This window comes from Phycodurus eques, chromosome 23 (assembly GCF_024500275.1).
Source record: "Phycodurus eques isolate BA_2022a chromosome 23, UOR_Pequ_1.1, whole genome shotgun sequence".
NCBI lineage: Eukaryota > Metazoa > Chordata > Actinopteri > Syngnathiformes > Syngnathidae > Phycodurus > Phycodurus eques.
This window is the reverse complement of record NC_084547.1, coordinates 6,350,310-6,372,552: the sequence shown is the minus strand read 5'-3', so window position 1 is coordinate 6,372,552 and position 22,243 is coordinate 6,350,310. Positions and strand designations below refer to the sequence as shown.

General features: G+C 44.4%; 1 protein-coding gene across 16 annotated transcripts in view; it reads left to right on the top strand.

Annotated features, from left to right (window-relative positions):
• Positions 1-22,243, top strand: part of LOC133397963 (neurexin-2-like) — a 249,840-nt gene that overhangs the window by 143,976 nt on the left and 83,621 nt on the right. For all 16 annotated transcript variants that reach the window (XR_009767706.1, XR_009767707.1, XR_009767708.1 and 13 more), the window contains 2 exons: positions 462-635; positions 2,465-2,584. Coding sequence is in view for 13 of the 16 variants with exons in the window: in XM_061669454.1 (XP_061525438.1) it covers positions 462-635; positions 2,465-2,584 (294 nt within the window). In the remaining 3 variants the exon portion in view is untranslated. The remainder of the gene's footprint in view (positions 1-461; positions 636-2,464; positions 2,585-22,243) is intronic.

Below are 22,243 nucleotides of genomic sequence, written 5' to 3'. Positions count from 1 at the left end.
CCAGCATTGCTAATTTGGAGCAACACCTCATTGTCCAACAATAAATGACAAAAGTCTCAAAACAATTAGGAAAAAAACTGATCAAACCCAAATAAAAATGTCCTTATGTTATACTGTACATACTTCTTCCTTGGACACATTTATAGAATATAGTACTGTCTGATTATGCATATGTTCATGTCATGGACAGTTGTGCCTTGAGATACAAGTGACCCAACTTACGAACGCCCTGCCGCAATATGATTGGCTGGTGCATCCCGGCAGGAAAGGTTGGCTTTTATAGTGCCCCCAGCTGGCCAACGTACGCACACCAGAATTGACTAAGAAAGTGTGACAAAACCCTTTTCTTCCCGCCTCTATTTAATTAGGTCATTACTGTGTGTTTTTATACAGGTATGTAGAGCTTATAAGAGTATAATATTATGCAGTATCTCAAGGCACCACTGTACTGTATTTTGTAGGAGAGCTGTACATCGGTGGCGTGATAAAGAACATGTACAGTAATCTGCCCAAGCTGATTGCGTCCCGGGACGGCTACCAGGGCTGCCTGGCCTCTGTGGACCTGAACGGGAGACTCCCTGACATGATTGCAGATGCCCTCCACAGGGTGGGCCAGGTGGACCGAGGCTGCGATGGTAAGTGGGGCGCCTTTCCATAAATACGAGGCGGTGTGCGCAATTTGGTTGGTTTGAAATCACCACCCCAGCCCTGTTCCATCCTTATTAAATCCAAGTAAATGGGTTTCCCCCCCCCCCCCTCTGCCCAAGCCATATTCCCCAAGTCTGGCCTCACAGTGCACTTGTGTGGATGTTATTTACTGATATACACCAGTGGCCACGCCCATGCTCTCACAACCCCCGGGCGGCCTTTGCAGTCTAAGCCCCTGTCATCTGTAAATCCTCTCTATTGCGCCATAAAACCTGCATGAGCGAAGAATCTCTCAGTGTAGCTAATCTCAGCGATTCCCCCGCCCTCCTCGCCCGCTTGCCTCATTAATCTTGCATTTCCTGCGTGTTTACCTCTGCTTTTGAACATACTTTCTCCGCCGCAGTCTCCAGCCGCACGCGTCCGCAGAATCAGGCCAGTTAAATCCTGGAGACATCAGTGGATTTTGCCAAGAGCGCGCCCCCCGCTCTTCCCCCCTTCCTCGCCTTTACTCCTCCACCGCATCTCAGCGGCGAACAGAGCGTCAAAGAGCACAGGCTTGATTTCCCCGAGGGCCACACTGGCTGACACAATGAGGCACTGATCCAACTTTTTTTCCAGCAGAACCTGTTGGTACTTTTGCCAGCCAGATGCATTACCTGCCGACATGTAGACACCACATTTACCTGATTTCAAACACAGTTAAAAACGCCATCTTAAGCTATCACGCTAACTGCCGCCAGCGATTTAATGTCAATATTAGCACATGGTCGCCAGAGAGCGGAGCCGCTCGACTTCAACCGGCTCGGCCCCGAGCGGCGTTTGGCGAGATTCTAGATTTGTGCAGTCCATCTCCGTGGACTCGAAGATAACAGTCAGAAGGCCTTGTCGACAATTTACTCGTGTTGTAGCTCTCTTACTTTCGCACTGTTTGCGCCTCTGCAAACACCGTTGACCTCTTGGAGTTTCCTTGCTTGCCAAAGGTAGAACAAAACATGGTGCATTTTAATTTGTTGAAAATGTTTACGATTCCACTTAAAATGTTCTTGGGCAGCGAGTCTTTCCTCAAGTGTGGTTCAGAATTTAAGGCCAATGGCACGGCAACGCCTACTTTTGTTGGTTGTTGTTCAAAATCAACAGGGTTTCATAATACTGGTACGTATGTTGTTTATTCTGGCTTCTTTTAATAAACATTAAGGCCGCGCCATGCTCGGCTTAAGAATGTGGACTGACCACGACTTTTCAGGCAGCTGATCGAAAGTCGACCCCACTATTGAATATGACAAAATGTTGAATTGACTCCCAGAGAAAACCTTTTATTCCCGTGCTGGGTAATTAAGCTACTCTTACAGCAACACACTGTTTGGAAAGAATAAACAAATAGCCTTTAAGTACTAAGTATCTAGCATAAACACATGACGTGCATCGTGTATTGATTTATTTTTTTAAATGGATATATATATATATATATATATATATATATATATATATATATATATATATTTTTTTTTAGCACCGAAGCGTGTGTGCATGTGTGTCAAATGCTGAGAGTTTCACAACAACACCAGCTAGCAGGAACGTGGCTGCTTTTTTTAAATAATTTTGGGCTACAGATTTGTGATGCATAAAAGACGTGAGCGAGCAAAACGGTTCCCTGGGTGAGTCCACAGAGAAATGGTGCTGAAATGAGAATGTAAATATGTTCAGCTATCCATGTGAGGAGCGTTTGAGAGAGTTTAACTCTCTGAGCAACTACGGCGCTCTTCTCTGTCTTGTGTCAGAAAAGATTGATTTGAACCTGAAACGCATCTGTCTTTAGGACCAAGTACCACCTGTACGGAGGACTCCTGCTACCATCAAGGGGTTTGTCTCCAGCAGTGGGAGGGCTTCACCTGTGACTGCACCATGACGTCCTATGGAGGCTCATTTTGCAATGACCGTGAGTCGCATTTTTTTGCATTCTGAGTTTTGAACTTTTTTCACAGTTTTGCATTCTGTTGTGTGATTTATTGTGTGAATGATTTAAAGAGCAGGTTTAATCGATTTGTAACGGCAACCCAGGTAGGTTTTGTCACTTTACTATATTTTCTCCTTTGCTGCTATAAATTGCACTCATTGAAGTGCATACAGGTGCCTCACCAAAAGAACATTTTCTGATTGCAGGATAAAACAAACTCAAAAATTAAAGAGAGCATTACTTCTATTGGATCCACAGCCTGTAGTTAGTCATGTAATACAGTGGTGCCTTGAGATAAGAGTTGAATTCCTTCCATGACCATGCTTGTAACTCAGAACACGTGTCGCCAATCATCTTGCCCCTTTGAAATGAATGGGAATGCCATTAATCTGTACCGACCTCCCCGAAAAAAAATTATTATTATTTTTTTTAAATATTTTTTTAATAAGGAAAATAGTACTCTATAAAATGTAACTCTATAAAAACGTTTTGGGGGAAAAAACATGTTTGAATTTTTTCCTTAAACACAAAAAAAACCTGATTAAATGGGGATAAATCATCAGTCAGCACTTTTGAGGTTGGTTCCCCTCATAAAATGAAAAAATGGAAAGCAATATTTTTTTAATTAGAAAAAGGGGAGGGGAAATTGACAACAAATCCGCGAATAGTTGATTCTGCGGTTGCCGAACCACGGGTATGTGGTGGTCCACTGTATTGCGATGTTGTCTGTCTACATATGTTGCTACACGGTTTGAGTTTTAATATTTGTATCTTAAAGCATTATAACATCGCTACATAGATGCTATTAGTTAGCCTATCTCTGGCGTTTCCCGTGATGTGTTCACCTTAAGCTTGAGACTAAGTTTTAAATACACAACGGGACTTCTCTTTGTTTTATGTTTCGTTAGACAGTCAACTTCAAGCGGGAGTGACAAACATCTCGAAGAATTGTTCACGATCTGCCAATCCGCTGCTTTTGGTGAAGTCAATTGTTTTGAGTTTACTGCCACCAATGTTTGCTGTCAAGTCGAGGCCAAATGACGGCTCCTTTCTTGAAAACTCGCAAGTCAGGTCACTCGTATCTCAGAGCACCGCTGTAGAAGTCAGTCATAAAAAAAGCAAATGGTGGATCCCAATGGCTGCTGATTTCAGTCCATTTTGTGTGTTCTACGTCTTCTGCTTTCAATGCAATGAAGTGGCCACGTCATTAGGTACACCTGCGCAGCTTCAATACGGGATGAAACATTATACCTGTACCAAGATAAACTGCTCATATACAACAGCTATTGATAAAATAATGACGATGCATTTCAGGTGTCTCTAAAAATTTGCTCACCAGCCGACAATAGATGACGAATTAGATTAGATTGCGCAGGTTTACCTAATGTTGTCGTCAATGCTGAGTATGAATTGCACAAGATGTGAGAGCACAGTCACGGCTTTTCAGGCTTGCATCAGAGCACACGTTTTCCTTCCTTGTGGAATTGTCGCCTCTTTGGAGTCTTTTGGCCTCCTTTGTGCCAGCTTGGATCCCTCAAAACCATATTTCATCCACTTGACCCCACATGGGGCTGCGTTAATCCATCGCCTTGTTCTCGTTAGAGCCAGCCCTTTCTTCTTTTCCTGGCCAGCCAAATGATTGACCTTTTCTCCTTGGCATCAGCTGACTCATGACAAATTGTGCCTGGGCTTCGTCCTTCTCTGGAAACCAAGGTAGGGCACTCAATGTGGCGACATTTTTGGGTGTGCTCTGCGATGTTCCACTGGGAATATTTTGGAGCTTTGTCTCTTATGAAACACTTATTTGCACTCTCATATTCTACCTTAAACCGTGTTGGTGTTTGACATACTGCAGTCAAATACGGCAGCTCTGATTTATGATTTAATAAACCCAGTTGGTTGCACGTCGAGCTTGTGGTTGTTCAAGAGCAGAGAAGCGGGGCTGCCAAAATAAATCACGGAGCCTCCCTGCAAAACGAGTGGGATGCGACGCGTTCTGTTGCGGGTTCCAGTTGTCCAAAATGATAAGTGATATGCGAAGACGTAAAGTCCCTGAAAAGCAAAAATAAATGTCTTCTAACTTTGACGCGTTGTTAACAACCTTCCCAAATTTGAATGGTTCAAAAAGATAAGACTGAGAAGAAAGGAAGAAATTGAACGGCTCGGTACCGGCGTGGCTCACCGAGATGACTTGCTCTTTGTGATAAATACGCCACGTCGGCGAAACACTTAAGCCCAATTTTCCGCCGCCGTTCGATTCATTCCGACAGGTGTTTGCAGTTATTGACGCTGCGACTGATTTATCAACGCCGGCTCGCAGCTGGTTGTTGTTTTTTTCCCTGACTTTTTTTTGTTCAGTGGTTTGTGCAACAGAATGCCGATTTGTGCTTTAGATGTCTTGCAATTTTTACTTTTCTCTTTTTGTTGATTCAGCTAAGGCAATCGGGAGCGGATTACCATTTACGATGCCGACCTGGCAGCCGACAGCCAAGAGAAACAAAGCAAAATAAAAGCAAATACAAATTTGGGACGTAGTTGCATCGTTCCATCAAATATTACATTACATCATAGCACATGGTGAGTGAAAGGTTCGAAACAGGCTGAAGAGAGGTGGAGCGAATGGTGGTTCCTTTATATGTACCCTGCGATTGCCTGGCGACCAGTTCAGGGTGGACCCCGCCTCCTGCCCGCAGTCAGCTGGGACAGGCTCCGGCACCCCCGCGACCCGCGTGAGCATAAGCAGTATGGAAAATGAATGAATGAATGAATGAATGAAGTATTGATTGAAAATGGAAATGAAGCCATCGGATGTTAAAAGTCAACATGTCAAGAACCAGAGAGGGAATCGCTGAAGGTAGATGTCTGCACGACCGAAAACGGGTGCAGAAGGAGGCCCTCGGACCCTTCGCTGTCGTACTGCTGTTCTCGTTCAGCCGCCGAAAACTTGTACTTTGCTCTTCATGAGTTTCTGCTTAAATGTGGTCGATCCGGCTTTCCTGAGTTTAATTAAAGAACGCGATGGCTTTTAAGCCACAATGTGCTTTAAAGGACAACTAACAAGGCTCAGTAATTGCTTCGGGACCACTTAAGACAAATGCAAACATCATCAAAGCCCTCGGCTCCATTTTGGAATGAGAACAAGAGGCGTAGAAGAAGCGATGGAGAGGAGTCAAATAATAATAGAGGTCAAATGATATCTCAGGTGTGTCTTATCAGTCACATCCTAACTGACAAGTCAAGTTTCGATCCCGCGGGTGCTGATAAAGTACAACTTACAGTCTCCGCTTCACCGCGATCGCTTCTGCTTTCATTTCTGTAGTTACTCGCTCTTTCTTGAAGGGAAGCAGAAGACAATATGGGCGAAGCGTTTGTGTTGGGTTATCCAAGCCTCATGTGCCTGCTGCCATTTGCGAATGAAATGAATTCACCTCCTTCAGGACGGAAGATCAGCAATGGTCTTTTACGGCTTAATATTGCCGTGTTTTTTGTCCGACAAATCTCCACTAAAATGTGCTAATTATAGCCTCGCGATCACATTCCGCGAGCAACAATCTTGACGCATCACTCGTGAGTCTCCTTGTCAGGATTCCAATCGGAGTTTTCGCCGAAGGATTCACTCGGCAGATTGTTGTCCTTGAGCGTGGCCTTGGACTCTTTCCAGAAGCCAAAATTGATTGTGTTACCGAGAAACCTGAAATGGTGGTAGAAATAACCACACACGTTCTCTCTTTGAAAAAGAAGCCATTAACAAGGAACAATAGGAGCGCGAGCGGGAAAAGCATGCATACTGCCGGATAATGCGCAATTTCTTTCAGGAAATTATACAATCAATGTCAAGTTGCACATATAGATTTCTCATTTGTTTGTTTGTTTGTTTGTTTTTCCACAAAACAATTAGTGGAAGGTCGTCATATTTTAGAGTTACACCGAAACCTTTTTCCTATCCATGAAATCACAGCTCTCCCTAGATTTCGTGCTTGATCTTCCGCCCCGAGTCTGCCGAGAGTAGAGCAGTAATGGATTTTCCGTAGCAATGAGCACAGCGACGCAGAGGCGGGCGTGAACACGAAGGCCAACGAGGTGATAAATGGTGGCTTTCCACGAGGGCGCTAATCTTTCATTCCCCATCGCGGAGTCGTTCCAATAGATTTCTCTGCCGAAGCCCTGTGTGGAATTTCCTGCGTCCTTGTTGTGATTCGAGTGTCCCGGGAAGGATTTTGTTGGGCTTAAGTCCCGCAGACGGAATTATACAACCTTAGCCTCAGTGCTGGAACGTGACACCGTCAACGACACGGGAGTCGTCGTCCTCTTCCAATCTCTATCCACCAATCAACAGACTGCCGCGTGTCTAACTCTGCCCTTGGCTTACCCTTTCACTGCGGGTCCGTTTGGACATGCTCCATGTACCTGCACGAGAGAGCTAAACAACGTTCTGTCCAAAGATTTTCTTCCTCATCCGTCACGGGAATGTTCGACGATAACATAAAAGTCGAGACAGACTTTTTCCCCCCTAAAGCACTTCACTTTAACACAACAGGGATAAGGGTTTTCTTTTATATGCTGCATTTTATGACTGTATTATGTTTTAGTTCCTTTCCCCCCCATGCGCATTTGATGAACGATTTTTGCCAGTCATGTCTCACATCCTGTAGGGAGAGTGGGAACGCTGCAATCCAAACGCAGCTCCTCTGATTATGCCGTCGAGAAGTTGTAGTCACAGCGTTGGCCTAAATTAGCTTTGCAGAGAGGAAGCAGCGGTTTTTCCGTTGCATCAATCTGCGTGCATTTTTCAAAGATCAAAAGCAGCAGAACCCAATGTGTGTACTTTTTTGCGTGCTTTCTTTAAGCCATAAATCTAAGACAGACAAACAGGCGTGAGTCATGAATATTGCCCCCCATTTTCTGTCATGTCGCCAGCATCTGACTGCATGGCGAGGCTCAGGGGACCGCAATGCTATCATGTGACATAATGCCACTTGTGGAGCCAGAAAGATGAAGAAAGATACATATTCGCATTCGCTGCAATTGTTTTTCGTTTTGATGAATCTTTATTGCTTTCATCATTTCTTGATATTTTCTTAAAACGGCTCGTTTTCAGTGGTGGACAGCTGGACAGCAACACATTGAGCGCTGTCCATCATATCCAGGAGACTTTGTTCGGGTATACAGTATGTGAAGGTCAGTTCAAACTGGTGTGTCAGATCAAAATGTCGGGTTGTAGCAGCACACGCTGCCTTTTGAAGTCCTCGTTCTGCGTTGGTGGCATTTAGGTCCTCAAGAACCTCAGGAGGAATGACAAAAAATGGCCACATTTCCGATGTCTGGCTTATACTACTCTAAGAAAATATTGACCCACAGCAGAGTCACGGGTGTTCATATATTGCAAAGGCCTACACGCTCTCTGCTATGGACCTTCTAATGTGGACCTCCACCCAAAAGAGTATATGGAGTCCAGATGCTAGACCAAGCTGACCCAGAAGCAAAATACTGTTTAACATCAACTAAACGTATCAATTTGAGATAATTCAGCTATTTCCTCAGCGAGATAAAGTCCTTAAAATCCGTCTTGACGATTATCTAACAAGTGAACCCTATCAACACGTTTACTGTACATGATAAGAACATTAATTACCATCTGATATAGATTACCATGTTAATTCTATCCTCCTGATGAAAAGCATGACTTGCGTCACTCCTCGCAGCCTCTCGACTGCGTCTTCCTCAGCCGACACTGACAGCGGTGCTACCAAAACAGGCGGGAGCGTCTGGCTCTCGCTGTTGTCAGTTACACGTATTCGGTGACACCGTAAAAAAGTTTCAATCCATTCGTAGTTTTAATCAGACTAAACTGTTTTCTTCTCACCTTCTCCTTTCCGCTACACTGGGATGACTCTGCTTCATTTTCCCAGCGCCAACAAGGGAGGTAGCACTCGAAGCAATCATGGTAGATGAAGCATTTGGATGTTTGTAAGGGCGTAAGTTAAGACGAAAACAATCATCAATACTTGAAAGCAAAGAAAACTTGTTCGTCTATTTTTGTGATGTTTGCAAGCACTGAGAAATCGTTCAATCCCGGAATCCCCCAGAGTCTCCATAACCCTCGATTTACGTTAAAAGACGTAATTAAGAAGGAATTGGCATCATGCTTAGCCCACAAACCCTGTCCCCACATTTGCTTCTTAATTTTCTAATTGTTGAGTCCACATTGTTGCATGTTTTACTATTGTATCTCAAAACAAAATAATCTTTTTTTTTTTTTTTAATGTGTGGCAATTATTCCTAGAAGCAGTTAAGTGGCAGCGGGATCCCAATGCCGGCCTGTCAAAAAGGCGGTAAATTATTCAAACTATACTTAAAGGGGGCTGTTAGTCATTGGCTTTGTTTGCTGTAGCTCGCACAAGACGATTATTTAGAAAGAACAACATCGGAGAAAATGGCGGGGGGAAATCGTGGGATGAGCGACTTGGGGCGGGAAAACCAGTGTGGAAACCGTGAATTGCGTCGTCCTCCTCCCAAAACGTTGCCAGTGCGTATTGATTGCGCACATCCGGACGGGATCGTAGACCCAGTGTCCAGGGAGTGAAGCCGAAGTGAGAAACACTTGAGAAGCACTTTCGTAGCGTATGCAGAAGTACTGGCCTTGTGGAAAATTGCTACGATTGGGGGAAAAATATCGACGCTCGGAAAATGTTGCATGCTTTTGTTCACAAGAATATCACGGTCGCATGCAGTATATGAAAAGCGTTTGATTTGACCGCGTAACAAAACTTCTCAAAGCTCCAGCTTTTCCAGCGTTTGACCTTAATGGTTCAATATAAGTTGGGAAAGTCATCGATATCATAGAAATAAACCTGCAGAGAGCCACAGTGCTTAGTGTTCCTTCACTTCATCTTCCTCGCTCTTTCCGCCTTGTTTAGCAGCATCACTCTTTGTCGTAGTGTTCAGACCAAACAAAAGTGAGGAAGAGGAAGATTGGCGCTGAGAGATGCGCGCGCACGCCTGTGGAAAAAGACGGCCAAGAGACGGCGTGTTACAACGCACGGCTGCCCTCGCCACCCCCCGTGAAGCGCCCAGCCGAGCTGCACCGTTTCAGCCAGACGTCCTTAAATTTGCACCTGCAGGACCACGGGCGGTGCATGAGCATCTCCGCCCTCGTGTTTAGGGATCTGTCACTTTTTCCTCTGCCACTGACATCGTAGCGCCGAATCCCAGGCTGCCTGCTCCCTGCGCCCCCTTCCTTACATGCCGTCTGTTTCGTGTTTGGAATCTTAAAAGAGGCATTTCGGGAGTGTCACTTCTTCCAGACAAAGCCGACGGAAGGACACCGGGACATTAAGCCCCCCCCCCCGTCTCCCTCCTCGTGATGGTCTGTACAATAATGTGCTAGACAGAGGAGATGGAAGCGTAGCAGAGCAAGGGAAAAAAGGGGGAAATAGACTGTTAATGCATGCCCTAACCCGAGAAAATGCCAGACGAGGCAGGCTCGATGCGGTCGTCACGGTGTCCTGCCTCCGAGATCGATGGAAAATAGCCCTCGGTCATCGCTGCTTCAAAGTCAAGCGTTGCGTGTTGAAAATGCAAGCTGCTTGGTTTTTTTGTCCATTCAGAACCACAAGCGGGTTCATAGGCATGTGTTGTTTGTAATGTCGAGTGTAATTATGGCCAAAATCATCTTCCACCATGTTATGCAGCTGTCTAAGGGGGAAGCCATCCGTCCTTCAAATGCACTGGAATTAAATGTTGAGATGTTGCCTGCGTGGACACACGTTCATCTCGACTGCGTGGGAAGAAAGTCGATCGGAAATGAAAATGACACCTCGGGCGCCGCTCTGTGCCGTCTTCTCCAAAGTGGGAAGCAGGGCAGCATGCAAAGATCTACGAGCGTGGCAGCGTGATGCCTTTCAAGTTGGTAAATTAGGTAAAGAATTGGATTCTCGCTCTTTTTTGCTGTTGCAGCCAATCACTTGTTAACCTAATGAAATGTTCAGCTGCGCACAAATAGCGCAGCGGCACATTGGGGAAAAGTCGCCATACCTCTTTTTGTGCCTTTTTCCTCAGGCCGTGATTGATGACCAACATTTTTCAGCAGCTTATAATCACACTGTAATTGCTTTTTGATATGGATACAAATGTGAAATAACTCGGTGCCATTAAATTAGAAAAACAATAATGAGTGAGGGGCAACAAAAGCCTGCTGACAAAACTACAGCAGAGGAGGGTAATTACTAAAGCTCGTCACACTCATTTTAATATGTCAACAGCCGAGCATTTTTCCATTTTACTGCCTCTGCAATCCAATTATGCTTAATGCTGCATACCACATATTTACTCAACTCAACTCCATTAATTTATTGAGCACTTAAAAATAATGATAAAGATTGAACATATAACACAATCTAATAAGAATAATAAAACAACCTCTACTACTACTACTACTACTAATAATAATAATAATAATAATAATAACTCAAATCATATTCATGGTAATAGATCAAACATTTTCAAAGAAAAATATACTTCTTTAAATTCCTAAAAGCAGTAGGTGACATCAAAACAGTCCTGCAGTGCGTCCACTGTGTCAAGTTTTGGGACAAATTGCCTCATGAACCCATGACTTTATCAGAGGTTGGCCTTGACACCTTAGTTCACGTTATAGGTACAAAGCGCATGTTTTCTTCCTTCTGCATGATAAGTTGATTTCCCTCCCTTCCTGGAGACGTAGCCCGGGATCAAAGAAAATCCTACTCACCCCTTCCTGCCCTTTTAGCATTCAAAGAGTCGCATGTAATGAGTCAATAACAGTCAGACCAACTATTGACAGTCGATCCCTTGACGGAGCCACCTCCCTTCTCACACGTCCGTCAGCAACCTTCTAGCAATCCGCCCCGGCAACAGCAGAGCGGGCCATACTAATCGCCCATTACTTATCCGATCCGTCACTCACGGCGCGACACCGCGATGGGTTCGTGTCGAGGACGGTTAGCGATGTGCGTCTTTGGCGCGAGGCCGCGACGATTTGATTGGATCCAATTCGAAGAAAAGGGAATTGTAAGTGCTCAAACGAGTACAAACCGTCATCTTTGTTATCGTGAGAAGCCACACGCTAACGCCCTCCTTGCTTTTTGATATGGTTAGAAATGTGAAATTACTTCACAATCACTGGTGACATACTGGATGTCATACATCAGCCACATAGACCGGGTTCTGTCAAACACGTCATGTGCGTTAAGGTGAAGCTGCAAACATTTTGCTGGAGCTTTTGGATTGAGTTTACAAGTAAAGCACAGAAACTACATCCCCGCTTTGATCTTATTTTGACAAGTCCATGTCATCAGGTTTGTTTCTTTGATTTTTAAGACACTCCGGAGACATTCTGGGAACTCGTGTTTGGTGCTTGTAAAGAATAAAATGAAAAAAAAATCAAAATCTCCAAAAATGTCTGCAGAATACATCCTATGCACAAAGAACATGTTCCCTTTCCATATGATTCCAACGCAGCACATGGAAAAACAGCATTCCTAATTGACAGGAGCTAATTATCAGGTATTGCAGGCTGATGACGTAGAATCTGTACTTGGCGCCCGAAGGCGGATCCATGCTCATCCCGTTTTTTTTCCCAGCAGGGCTTTGTGTGTTGTGGAGGTGCAGGTAAGAAGGCATTGATTGCATGCCAATTAGGCTGTCAGAGAGTAAACAAGACAAGCGTGAGAGAGGGAGACACGATGAACGAGAGGGCACTAAACAATTTGTGTGCAGTTGAAGAAAGACATTCCACAGTCCCTGCTGCATTCAGGATTCTTCTGTTCCTCACACAGAATACTAATAACATTTGGGGATGCAGTGTGCAACTAAATGGTTTGCCGTTTGGCTCGCATATTCACGGTTGCCATTTTTTTGCGCAATTTACCATTGTGAATGTTGTTGGGCCTTTTGCGAAAAATACTTCCAGGCTTCTGATTAGCTAGTAAATTAGTTGAATTTTCCACATTCAGTCAAATATGTGCGCATGAGGACATGCAGTTCCACTAAAATGAAATTTCATCAGCACCAACCTTCATTTCGAGGTAACTTCAGAATGCCACATCACAGTTCTAAGCAACAAATGAGACTCTTAAGAGCCACCCACATTAAGTTGTCAATGCTCATTTTTTTTTTTTTTTAAATCCGACAATGTAACTTGTGTATTTACATAAATATGTTAATGAGAGGCTTACTACTTCTGGTTACAAAGCTCTCTCGCTCCCTTCTCTCATTTCCTCTCCTCTGCTTCGGATCAATGGCCTCCACCAGCCCAACCTTTACTATCGACTCTTTTTGTACACCCAACACAAATGGAGCGGCCAGTATGTGGCATCACGCAGCCATTGCACTGACTGCGTCTTGTTTCAGGCATTCACATGATTCTGATACGCATGTTTACGGGAGAACCTTGTCTTGGTTGTCAACGCCTCTTTGATGTTTCACTTTGTTGTTTTATGGAAAAAAAGGGGGAGTTCACCTATTTCTACAGTCTTCTGTCCTATCTGTCACCATGATGTGAAGACGGGCCACTAAAAGTGACCGTGGTTTTAAAATGCTCGAGCAGATTGTGGTGTGCTGCTTTAATCTTGACTTTCAAGGAGTTTTTGACCTCCCTTCACACCTTCACTCGTGGATCAATACATTTCGAGCATGGCAATGTGTTGTTCCCACTCGTTTTCGCTTCTTCGTCACCCCAGCGCGCTCCGGTCCTTATTGCTGCTTCGGCCGTGGACCGAGGTGGTGGATTTGATATGGGGAAAGGATCCCAGCTTGACAAATGCTGGCGGGCCGAGCCAAGTTTCTGGGTATCTGTTCACACCTGGCTGATGCGACGGTTCTTGAGAAATCAGTCTTGCAGTGAAACAAACTCAGCTCAGGCCATCTCAACTGCCTCGAGCTTAGCCGCGTGGTGAAAAGTTTCCATGTTCGAATTTTACCGACTCCAAAGGACCCTCGAGCCACCATAAAAGCCTTGCCTAAAGGCCTCGTTAGAGCCGACAACGCCCGCATCGCATCACGTGACCGACGCATTGGCCCGCGCGGCCCCTCAGCGTCACTTGACGCGCACACGGCAAAAATTGTTGCTGCGCGTAGAATCCTGCGGACATCATCTCTCGCGATCGGTCCGTTTTAGTCACATGCTGTGATGACGTACTCAGCGTGCCCCTCGGTTCTACATAGCATCTACGGCACCGCCGCCTTCTCGATCGATTTTGCAGCATAATTAAACGTGCCATCTTGGTCCAGCAGACACTGTACCACCATTGTTGTTGCTTTGTTCCTTGTTACGGAAAGGAAAGGAAAAACGGCTATCGGAAATGGCCCAAAAATGCAGAGGAAACAGCAGCCTTGCGACACCCCCGACTCGGAGGTGAAATGCAGGACATTTTCAAAACTGCGCGCTTGGGTCGCGCTCGAGTATAAAGGCAAACTGCATGCGGGATAGCCGCAGTGACGTCAGCGCGGTCGCCGCCCGCGCAAGTATAAAGAAGTCCATTAAGTATTCAGTGGCCTGTCACAGACCAACAGGCTCACAGGTTCCAGCCTTAGCCTTGTTCTCCTGTCACTGATATGCTGAGATAGAAATGAGGAACCCATGCTCACTCATAGAAGCCCAACTCAATCTCCCTTCCCCACAGCTTCCAGTAATGACTCCATTAGTCATATGCAAGGCTCCAGCTCGACTGACTTGGACTTGCCTGGGCCCCGTCCTTGATTATTCCTTTCAATTTAGGTTGGGTGCTGAAGTAACAGTCAATTGGCCCATTCTTCCTTTTGTGTTTTTGACTTTCTAGTCACAAAAGTCACGGAATCCGCAGAAAACAAATGGATGGGGACGTTAATTAATAGAAGCGCCCAAAATGTATTATTAAAATTACTTCATTCTTTTCATATTTCTTTTTTGATTCGTCATAGTCTGAGCTACCTCTGGCTGCCTACGTCCACGCAAAAATCAATCGGGCAAAAGACAATATACAGCACACATAGTTGTTCAAAGGCCCTCCGTGTCTGCCTGAGAGCTTGCCATTTGGATATGTATGCCGTTATCGTGGAAACCTTCTCCACTTACTTCTACGTGACTGAGGGCATAAATGGAGTTGGATGTCAACATCAGAAATCTCTGCCTTAAGCCCAGAAGAGCCTCCAGCTCCAGGAGCACAGCCTTTGGTTTTTAACAATCTGTGAGGCATCATCTCCTTTTGCTGTTGACACCACAATGAACTTGACTGTCAACACTGACGTCCTAGACTGCAGTAAGATACAAAAACAATAAGACAGCTATAATGCCAACCATTACTCAAGCTGTGCACGTTGTTTTACTTGAAAATTCTGAATGTCTCTTCCCATTCTCTAATAGCCTCCCAGATGACTGTTTGTTTTCCAATGATTTCGCCCTGCCATAGCCATCGCTGGCTAAATACTGAATTTGTTTTAGGCTAGACAGTCTCCTCCCAGGTAGCTGGCAAGCTACATCTGTTTGAATGTGAAATGAACAAAATGTTTTCCTGTGCCTCAGCCATCAGTGACCCTTGGAGGCCATTGCATAGCCATTATGCAGTTGCTGCCATTAAGATTGTCATAACGGTGTCTTTGAGATGTGGTGATATTTAGCTGAATGTGCCCTGAAGTGAAGTTAAACAGTAATATCGGCTCATTATGCTAGGTTCCAAAACATTGTTGAGCTAAATGATTGGAAAGCAGAACATGTGCAGGCTTCCTCTGCCCGTTGTTGGGTGAGATTGGCTCAAGATACCCATCGTGGGTGGGGCCGTTTCCTGTATTTCCATTTACTCTACCTCGATTGTTAGTCCGTCGTTCTTCACCAACGGACAACAACGACAACAAATAAATACTTACTACGCTTGCTTTTTTTGGTCTCAGTATGACACGACAGTCACTGTTTGCACCAGCGCCTGTGTTCCTTCCCATCATATGTTTGTCAATAGTGAAGTCATGGGATTTATTTAGACGGTACAGCGCTTCAATCAATGTCAGCACCTGTCTGTCTTTGACGAATTGTCACTCTGAAGCACTATGAACACTCTCCTCCAAGAGTGATGACAGCTGCGCTCTCGCCTCAGTGTAATGACACGAGCGTTTGGTTTTGTTTTAGAATACAAATCACGTCTGCCTTGCAATAGCTGTGCTGAGCTTCAGCAGTCGTGTCATTGGAAGGTTGTCTGTTATATCTTTCTTCTTAGCCAGGGTAGGCCAAAGCGAGCATTGTTAAGCAAGTCGGTCAATCCTAAGCGCCCCTCCTGTTACTCGGCAACCTTGGCAGTGGGCTGTTTCCAAGTGCAAAAAGAGCAAGACCTCACATTATTAAAAGGTCTAATATTTGCAGAGTTTTAGACCGTCTTCTAAACTTGTTGGCAAATGTTTGAAAGGCCATTACAAAATGAATTGTTGACTTGGGATGCACATTATGGACAGTGGTTTTTTTGTTTGTTTTGTAAGTCAAGTTTCTTTGTATAGCCCTGAATCACAAAAAGAGCCTCGAAGTTCACAACGATCAATGACATGCCCTGGTGAATGCCCGGGAAGGGGGGGGAGTTTGAGAGGGAAAAAATGACTAAACTTTGAGAAGAGCTCCTATTTGAAGGGATCCCTCTTCCAGGGTGACCAAGCAGCCATGAATGCCAAATGGCCAAATTTCATCACAAAGTATGATGCTGTACAATGTTACGTAAAACAGCATGAAATGAAGTGTTGAAATTGGAATTGAAATGGGTTCTTCCTCAGAATCTGTCCCAGTCGGTCAATGCGGAATCCTCCACAGAAACGCCTCCGAGGAAGTGGTCCGCCTCAGACCTTGTCGCGGTCAGTCGATGCAGAATCCTTACAGCAATGGCCTCACTTTGATGGTCATCACCCGGCCTTCTCTCCAAGGAGGAGAGGAGCAGGGGCGGAGAGAGGAGAAGCGGCAGTTTAACAGGCCACCGATGTCATTTTCAATTTGTACACCACGGGTGTATTAACTACGTAAATGCAAGACTGTAAAAATGAGTCTCAAATCAAGACTGCAACCTTTCTACAAAGGTCGCTGTTCAAATTTCCCCAGGTAAGGCAATCCACAGTACTGGAGCCCAAATAGAGAATGCTGTAAAACCTGCTGATTTCTTTTTTTGTCTCTGAGTGTAGCAAAAGACCAGTGGGTCATAGGATAGAACTTACGGTACGACTAACTCAGCGAGATACATTAGGAAGGTAAGTAACAAAATCTTAAAATCACATGGTTTTAACTTGAATCAGTTAAAGTACGAGAATTGCAACTATTTATTGCTACTGAACTCACACAGGCATTCTCCTTGCCTTTGTGTCTCCTATTTTTTTCTTCCCGTTGCCTGTTTCCTTGTCCCACTCTTGTGGCCGTTGTAAAAGTATTTCGTTCATTGAATGCTGTGCTTGTACCACACTAAGCCTTTTGTAACCCAGCAGCAAAACTCTCTGCCCCCTGAGTAGAGATTGCAAGTTCGTAGAATACGACCCTTTTTTTTTTTTTTCCTGTTTCTTGCTTCGCGCTCATTAAATGATGGAATTTGAGAAGTCAGGAGAACAGAACCGGACTTGATCTGATTCGGGCATGCGTCCGGGCCTCTGGGCAGTTGCTGAAATGAGTGTGTGTCACAGTTGAGTTGCCGATACAGTGCTGTTGAAGCAGTGATGAATTACACTTCCCAAAACACTGGTGGATTTTGATACATTTGATTATGAACTCTGACAGTGATGGGATTCTTAGAGCACAATCTTCGATGTTGTGAATTTTAATAATGCCCTCTTCTTTTTTTGCTTGCTCTGTGCTTTGCTGTGATAGATCCCTGCATTCATCCCAAACATCTTTTCTCTTTTGAAGCATCCTCCCACCCCCACCTCTCAGATCCTTCCTATGGGGGCTCATGAAGATAATGGCTTCACCTCCTCACCATTAATCAATCCTCTATTTGCTGGCTACATGCAATGCTTTGGACAAATACATAGACAAACCGTCAATGAGAAAACCCGTGTGCCGATAGAGAGACCAAGTCAAGTTGCAGCTCATGCATGCATGTCTTTTGTAACTGGAAAGTCCAATGCAGAGCACATCTCCAATCATAGGTGTTAATCACAATCAATCTTTTCTGGCTGAGAGCGGCGGAAAACCCAATTGAATGGCACTGAATAGACTGGCAGACAAAATGCTCCCTGCGTAGTAACCATGGAAACACCACTGTGCACGACCGCCTCCCGACCGACACGACTGCATTGTCTCTCTGTAATGTAGGCACTGGCATCATATTAGCTTGTGTCCTCTAGGGGATAGTGACAGAAGGGGTCAAAAACTACTTAGCAAACTTTGCTTTTACCTTTTCGAAAACAATCATAAGCTTGTTACTTTGCTTAAGTATTGTGTGAATAAGATTTAGTATCGTGTAAAATATTTAGACACTTAAGTCCCCATGTAAGCTGAAAAAAAAAAAAAATACATCAAAAAACATTTGTCCCCGGCTCTTTGCAGTTTGGTCGCAGTCGACTGTTATTGTCAGCGCTTGCCCGCTCAGCATTCACACAAATGTACCCGAAGCACACAAACGCTCATTATGAGATGGAGGCGTCCGCCATCTACACGGCAATTATCCGCCAGCGGGCAAAACTGCACAGTGGAAGGAGGCGTGTCGACATAGACAACATCTTGTTCCCGGTCTTCAGTGCAAACCTCTCGGTGAAAATTTCGTCTGCCTGCGCAATGAGAGAGAAGACACTAACAGGGCTGACTTAATAGGCTGAGAGTGTTCGGCGTGTGGGTGGAAAAGAGGAGGTTTTGCTCTCTGATGTATCACTCTGCTAAAAGTCAAGGCCAGTTGGAAGTTTGGTGTTGCGTTACATGGTCTGTATTTTTGAAGTGTCTTTTTCGGCTGCCTTTTTCCATCCCAATACCGTGCAATTGTATTTCTGTAAACTCTTGATACAGAAAGCAGTGCTATTTCTCACCCCCCTGAGAGCTGATACACACTCCTAACTTTACATACAATATCCGTCATGACTGATGTGCATCCAAGTGTACAGCCAAAGATCAGCGGGATCTTGGCTTTTCCAGCAGTGGGCATCTGTGTATTTAAAACCAAATCATTTTCCATTGCATCGGCTTTTCCCATCAGCGGTTTCTGCATGAGAGGGCCTCTATGCTTAGGTTTGAAATATATATGAGGCACTGCGCGACTGTGCGCCATTTCAGGACCTCCTATTATGACTTTGAATCACAGTATTTTCCTTCTGTGCTGAATAATTCATGCTGAGAAAGTATGCGCTTTGTCAAATTTCTCCGTGTGTGCCCGATGAGGTGAAAGCATAGCTCTGTTGATCCGCTCGTCGAAAGTTGGCATCATGCAACTGGAATCAAGGAAGTGGAAGGCAATGATCAGCTTTTCTAGCTGGAATTTCAAGGTACACGTTTGCAAGCAAACGGCAGCGATGTCAAAACTTTCTTTGAAATATGCATAACTTCTTCATCACCCGGAGTTTACCTACATCTGCAAAGTGTTTTTTGTAAAAAAAAAAAAAAAAAAAACATTGCATCTGCCTTCGTGTACTCACTTATCGGGGTTGGGATTTTTAGGGTTTTTCACTTTTGCGAGAGTACGAATTCTCCAGAATGTGACATGTATTCACCAGTTCTGGTTTGTTATGCATCTTTAGTTAGTTCAGTTACCAAACACCGCATCGTTCAAGTTGGTATTAATGCTGGTATTGCTATCATATGCTGTTGCCTTACCACGGTGTTTTTAGTTCTTCGGTTTCGAAAGGGCGGAGCTAGCGACTCGGCTGCCATCAGGATTCCATGTGACAACTGGAACAAGACTGGACTGCATGTTGCAAATGTGGGATTTAGTGTCCCATTTCTGATCAAAACCATGACCCGATATAGTTTCCACAAGGAGATAAATAAGAGTAGCGGACAAAGAGGGGCTGAGGTGGAAGTTGTACTTAGGGTGAGCAATGATTGCCAAGATGCAACGCGACAGTGAAAAGTAACCTCGGAGCAAAAACTCCTTGGGTGCCTCTCGCGAGCCACCTTTAATCATTCTCAGTTTCGGCTTGAAATAACTTGTGTAACGTCAGACATGATAGGAAATTAGCAATAATTACTCTGCTGACGGACAAATAGCGGGGAACTTTACTCAAGGGCATGCGCGTCTTTAATTACACTCTGGGTCCATCAGGGTGGATCGCCTTTGATCAGGGCTAAATATTAGCATTCATCTTGGTTTGCCATCGTCCTCATTAAAATCGCACCTTGTCTTCGGTGGATGCTAGTCCCAATGTGTCACTTATATACAGGTGGCCAATCACGTAGGGAATATGACAATCTTTGCTACATTTTCCTCACATATTTGCTAGCCCGTGAACGTCACATTAAGAGGCATCGTCTGCTTGTATGCGTGAAATTTCTGGCATGTTCCGGCATGTCCTGTCGCGAGTGCCAATGGTTCCATGCACCAAAAGCCCTGCAGCTCAGGCGGACGCAGTGTAACAGACAAACACAGACGCAAACGCCATCTGGCGACTCGTGGGAGGTGGCGGGCCCTTGGAGGGAAACTCAGCGAGATGATTGGCTGCCGACGGGGAGTGGAGGGCGAATGGGAAGGTGTGCCGGGATGGAGAGATAAAAGTGCACTTTCACCTGCTTGCGTCGTACTGCTAATTGTTCATCACATTAATAACGCTTTGCCAGGCTTCAACTTGACGTCCATATTTGCCTTTTTCACATGCGGTGGTCAACTGTTGTTTGGAAGCCACTAATGAAAGAAAAATAATGTGGATTTTCATTTATTGTTTTGACCTATTATATATATATATATATATATGAATAATCACATATGTTATATAATATATATTATATACCAATAATCACGGTCATATAGTCTTTATCCTCTACATAGAATGACTAATATTAGTGCCGTGCTGAAGACCTGAGAGAGGTGTTGAGACGGTTCAGTCAAGCGTTATTAGGAGTCCCACTTAAGTTCTACACAGGACATGCCCCACTACAATATTATTTATTGACTGCTGCATCCAGTCAGGACTCCCAAGAACTCAAGTGGGATTCACATCACGTCAATAAACCGTCTATCCATCTTTGTTTTATACTGCCCCCAGGTGGCCAAGGAAGGCACACCAGAAGGAGCGTCATTCAATTGATGCAGTGTGACAAAAAATGTAATTCTGTTTAATTCCATTCAATTATGTCGTCACTGTATGTTTTTGTAAAGTACAATATTTTTCTGCTTTCAAATACACATTACAACAATTTTTGTTTTTTGTGAAGGCTGAAACAGATTAATGTCATTTCCATTGATGTCAGTTCAATTTCATCTCTTACCTCAAGGCAGTTTGAGGGTGTCGGCACATGAATCGCAGCCTATCCAAAGATTTTGTCAACGTGACTACTTAATTGGCAGCAAAACAAAACAAAGTTGTCTGCTGCTTTTAAGAGAGACAGATGCAGTTAAAAAAAAAAAAAAAAAAAAAAAAAAGGTCACACTGAGAAGGGAGGCGAGTAAGACTACCATTTGTAGCTAGGTATCACACATTGAATAATTTAAACATGGTAACTAGTATTTTGGCAGCCGAGACAATGAAAATAACCAAATGAGGCACAACGGGCCTGATAAATCGCCTCTGTATATTTCCAAAAAGTTATTTGCTATGCGGGAACAGACCGTCCCCTCTTAGGTGACGAGACAACAAATTAAAAGTTGACTCGGATGTCAACAACATGAAAATAATGTGACTGCTTGTCAGTGTCACGCTTATTTTTTTAAGTCTTGCCCATCTTAACTCTCTAACTCAATTTTATATTCCTGACCTGCTCGGCACGTGACGCTTACTCGGATAACACCTCGTATCTGGGAGCCAAGATAGATGTCTTCGCACGTCCAAAATGCTCACGCAGCCCTCTTAGTGCATCGGAATTATTGAGCGCATACATGTGACGTGTTTGCTTGTCCAGCATGCCTCATCAGTAAGTGATGTCGTGTCATGCACAGCACATGTGAGGGGATATGACGGACGGAAGGGGGAGACAAGTGGAGGGTGTCGTTGTGAAAGTGTTTTCTCAGCGTCTCACGTTCCGCCGTGCCGTGTTTTATGCAAATGCACAACTGAGTCAAACAATCGCACTCAGATCCAATATTGTGTTCTGTGACAATATAAGCGCCAAACCTCGCCAAACAAAAAGTAGATTCTGTGTTTCTGCCTTTTTCTGCTCTTAGAAAAGAAAAGAACTTAAATGATTTTAGCAAATTGCTGCAATATAACAAAGAGTAAAACATTTAAGGGGGTCTGAATACTTTCCGTGCACACTGTACTACTTACTTGCTGTGCGACACAGAAAAGTGTTTTTGTCGAAAAACTGTAGCGCATATGTTGACTCGTTAATTGCCCCTATGTATCATGTCTATGTACTAAATTAATTGGTACATTGTACATATTCGGATGTAAAATTACCAGTGGAGTGCATCCCCAGTGGAGGGTTCCCCTTTTTAAAGGGGAGGGGGAAAAAAAGAATTATCCTACGGAAAGAACTCACAGTGAGCCTTAATACCTGCGGTGAAAAGACTCGACTGACTGCATCCGGGTGCA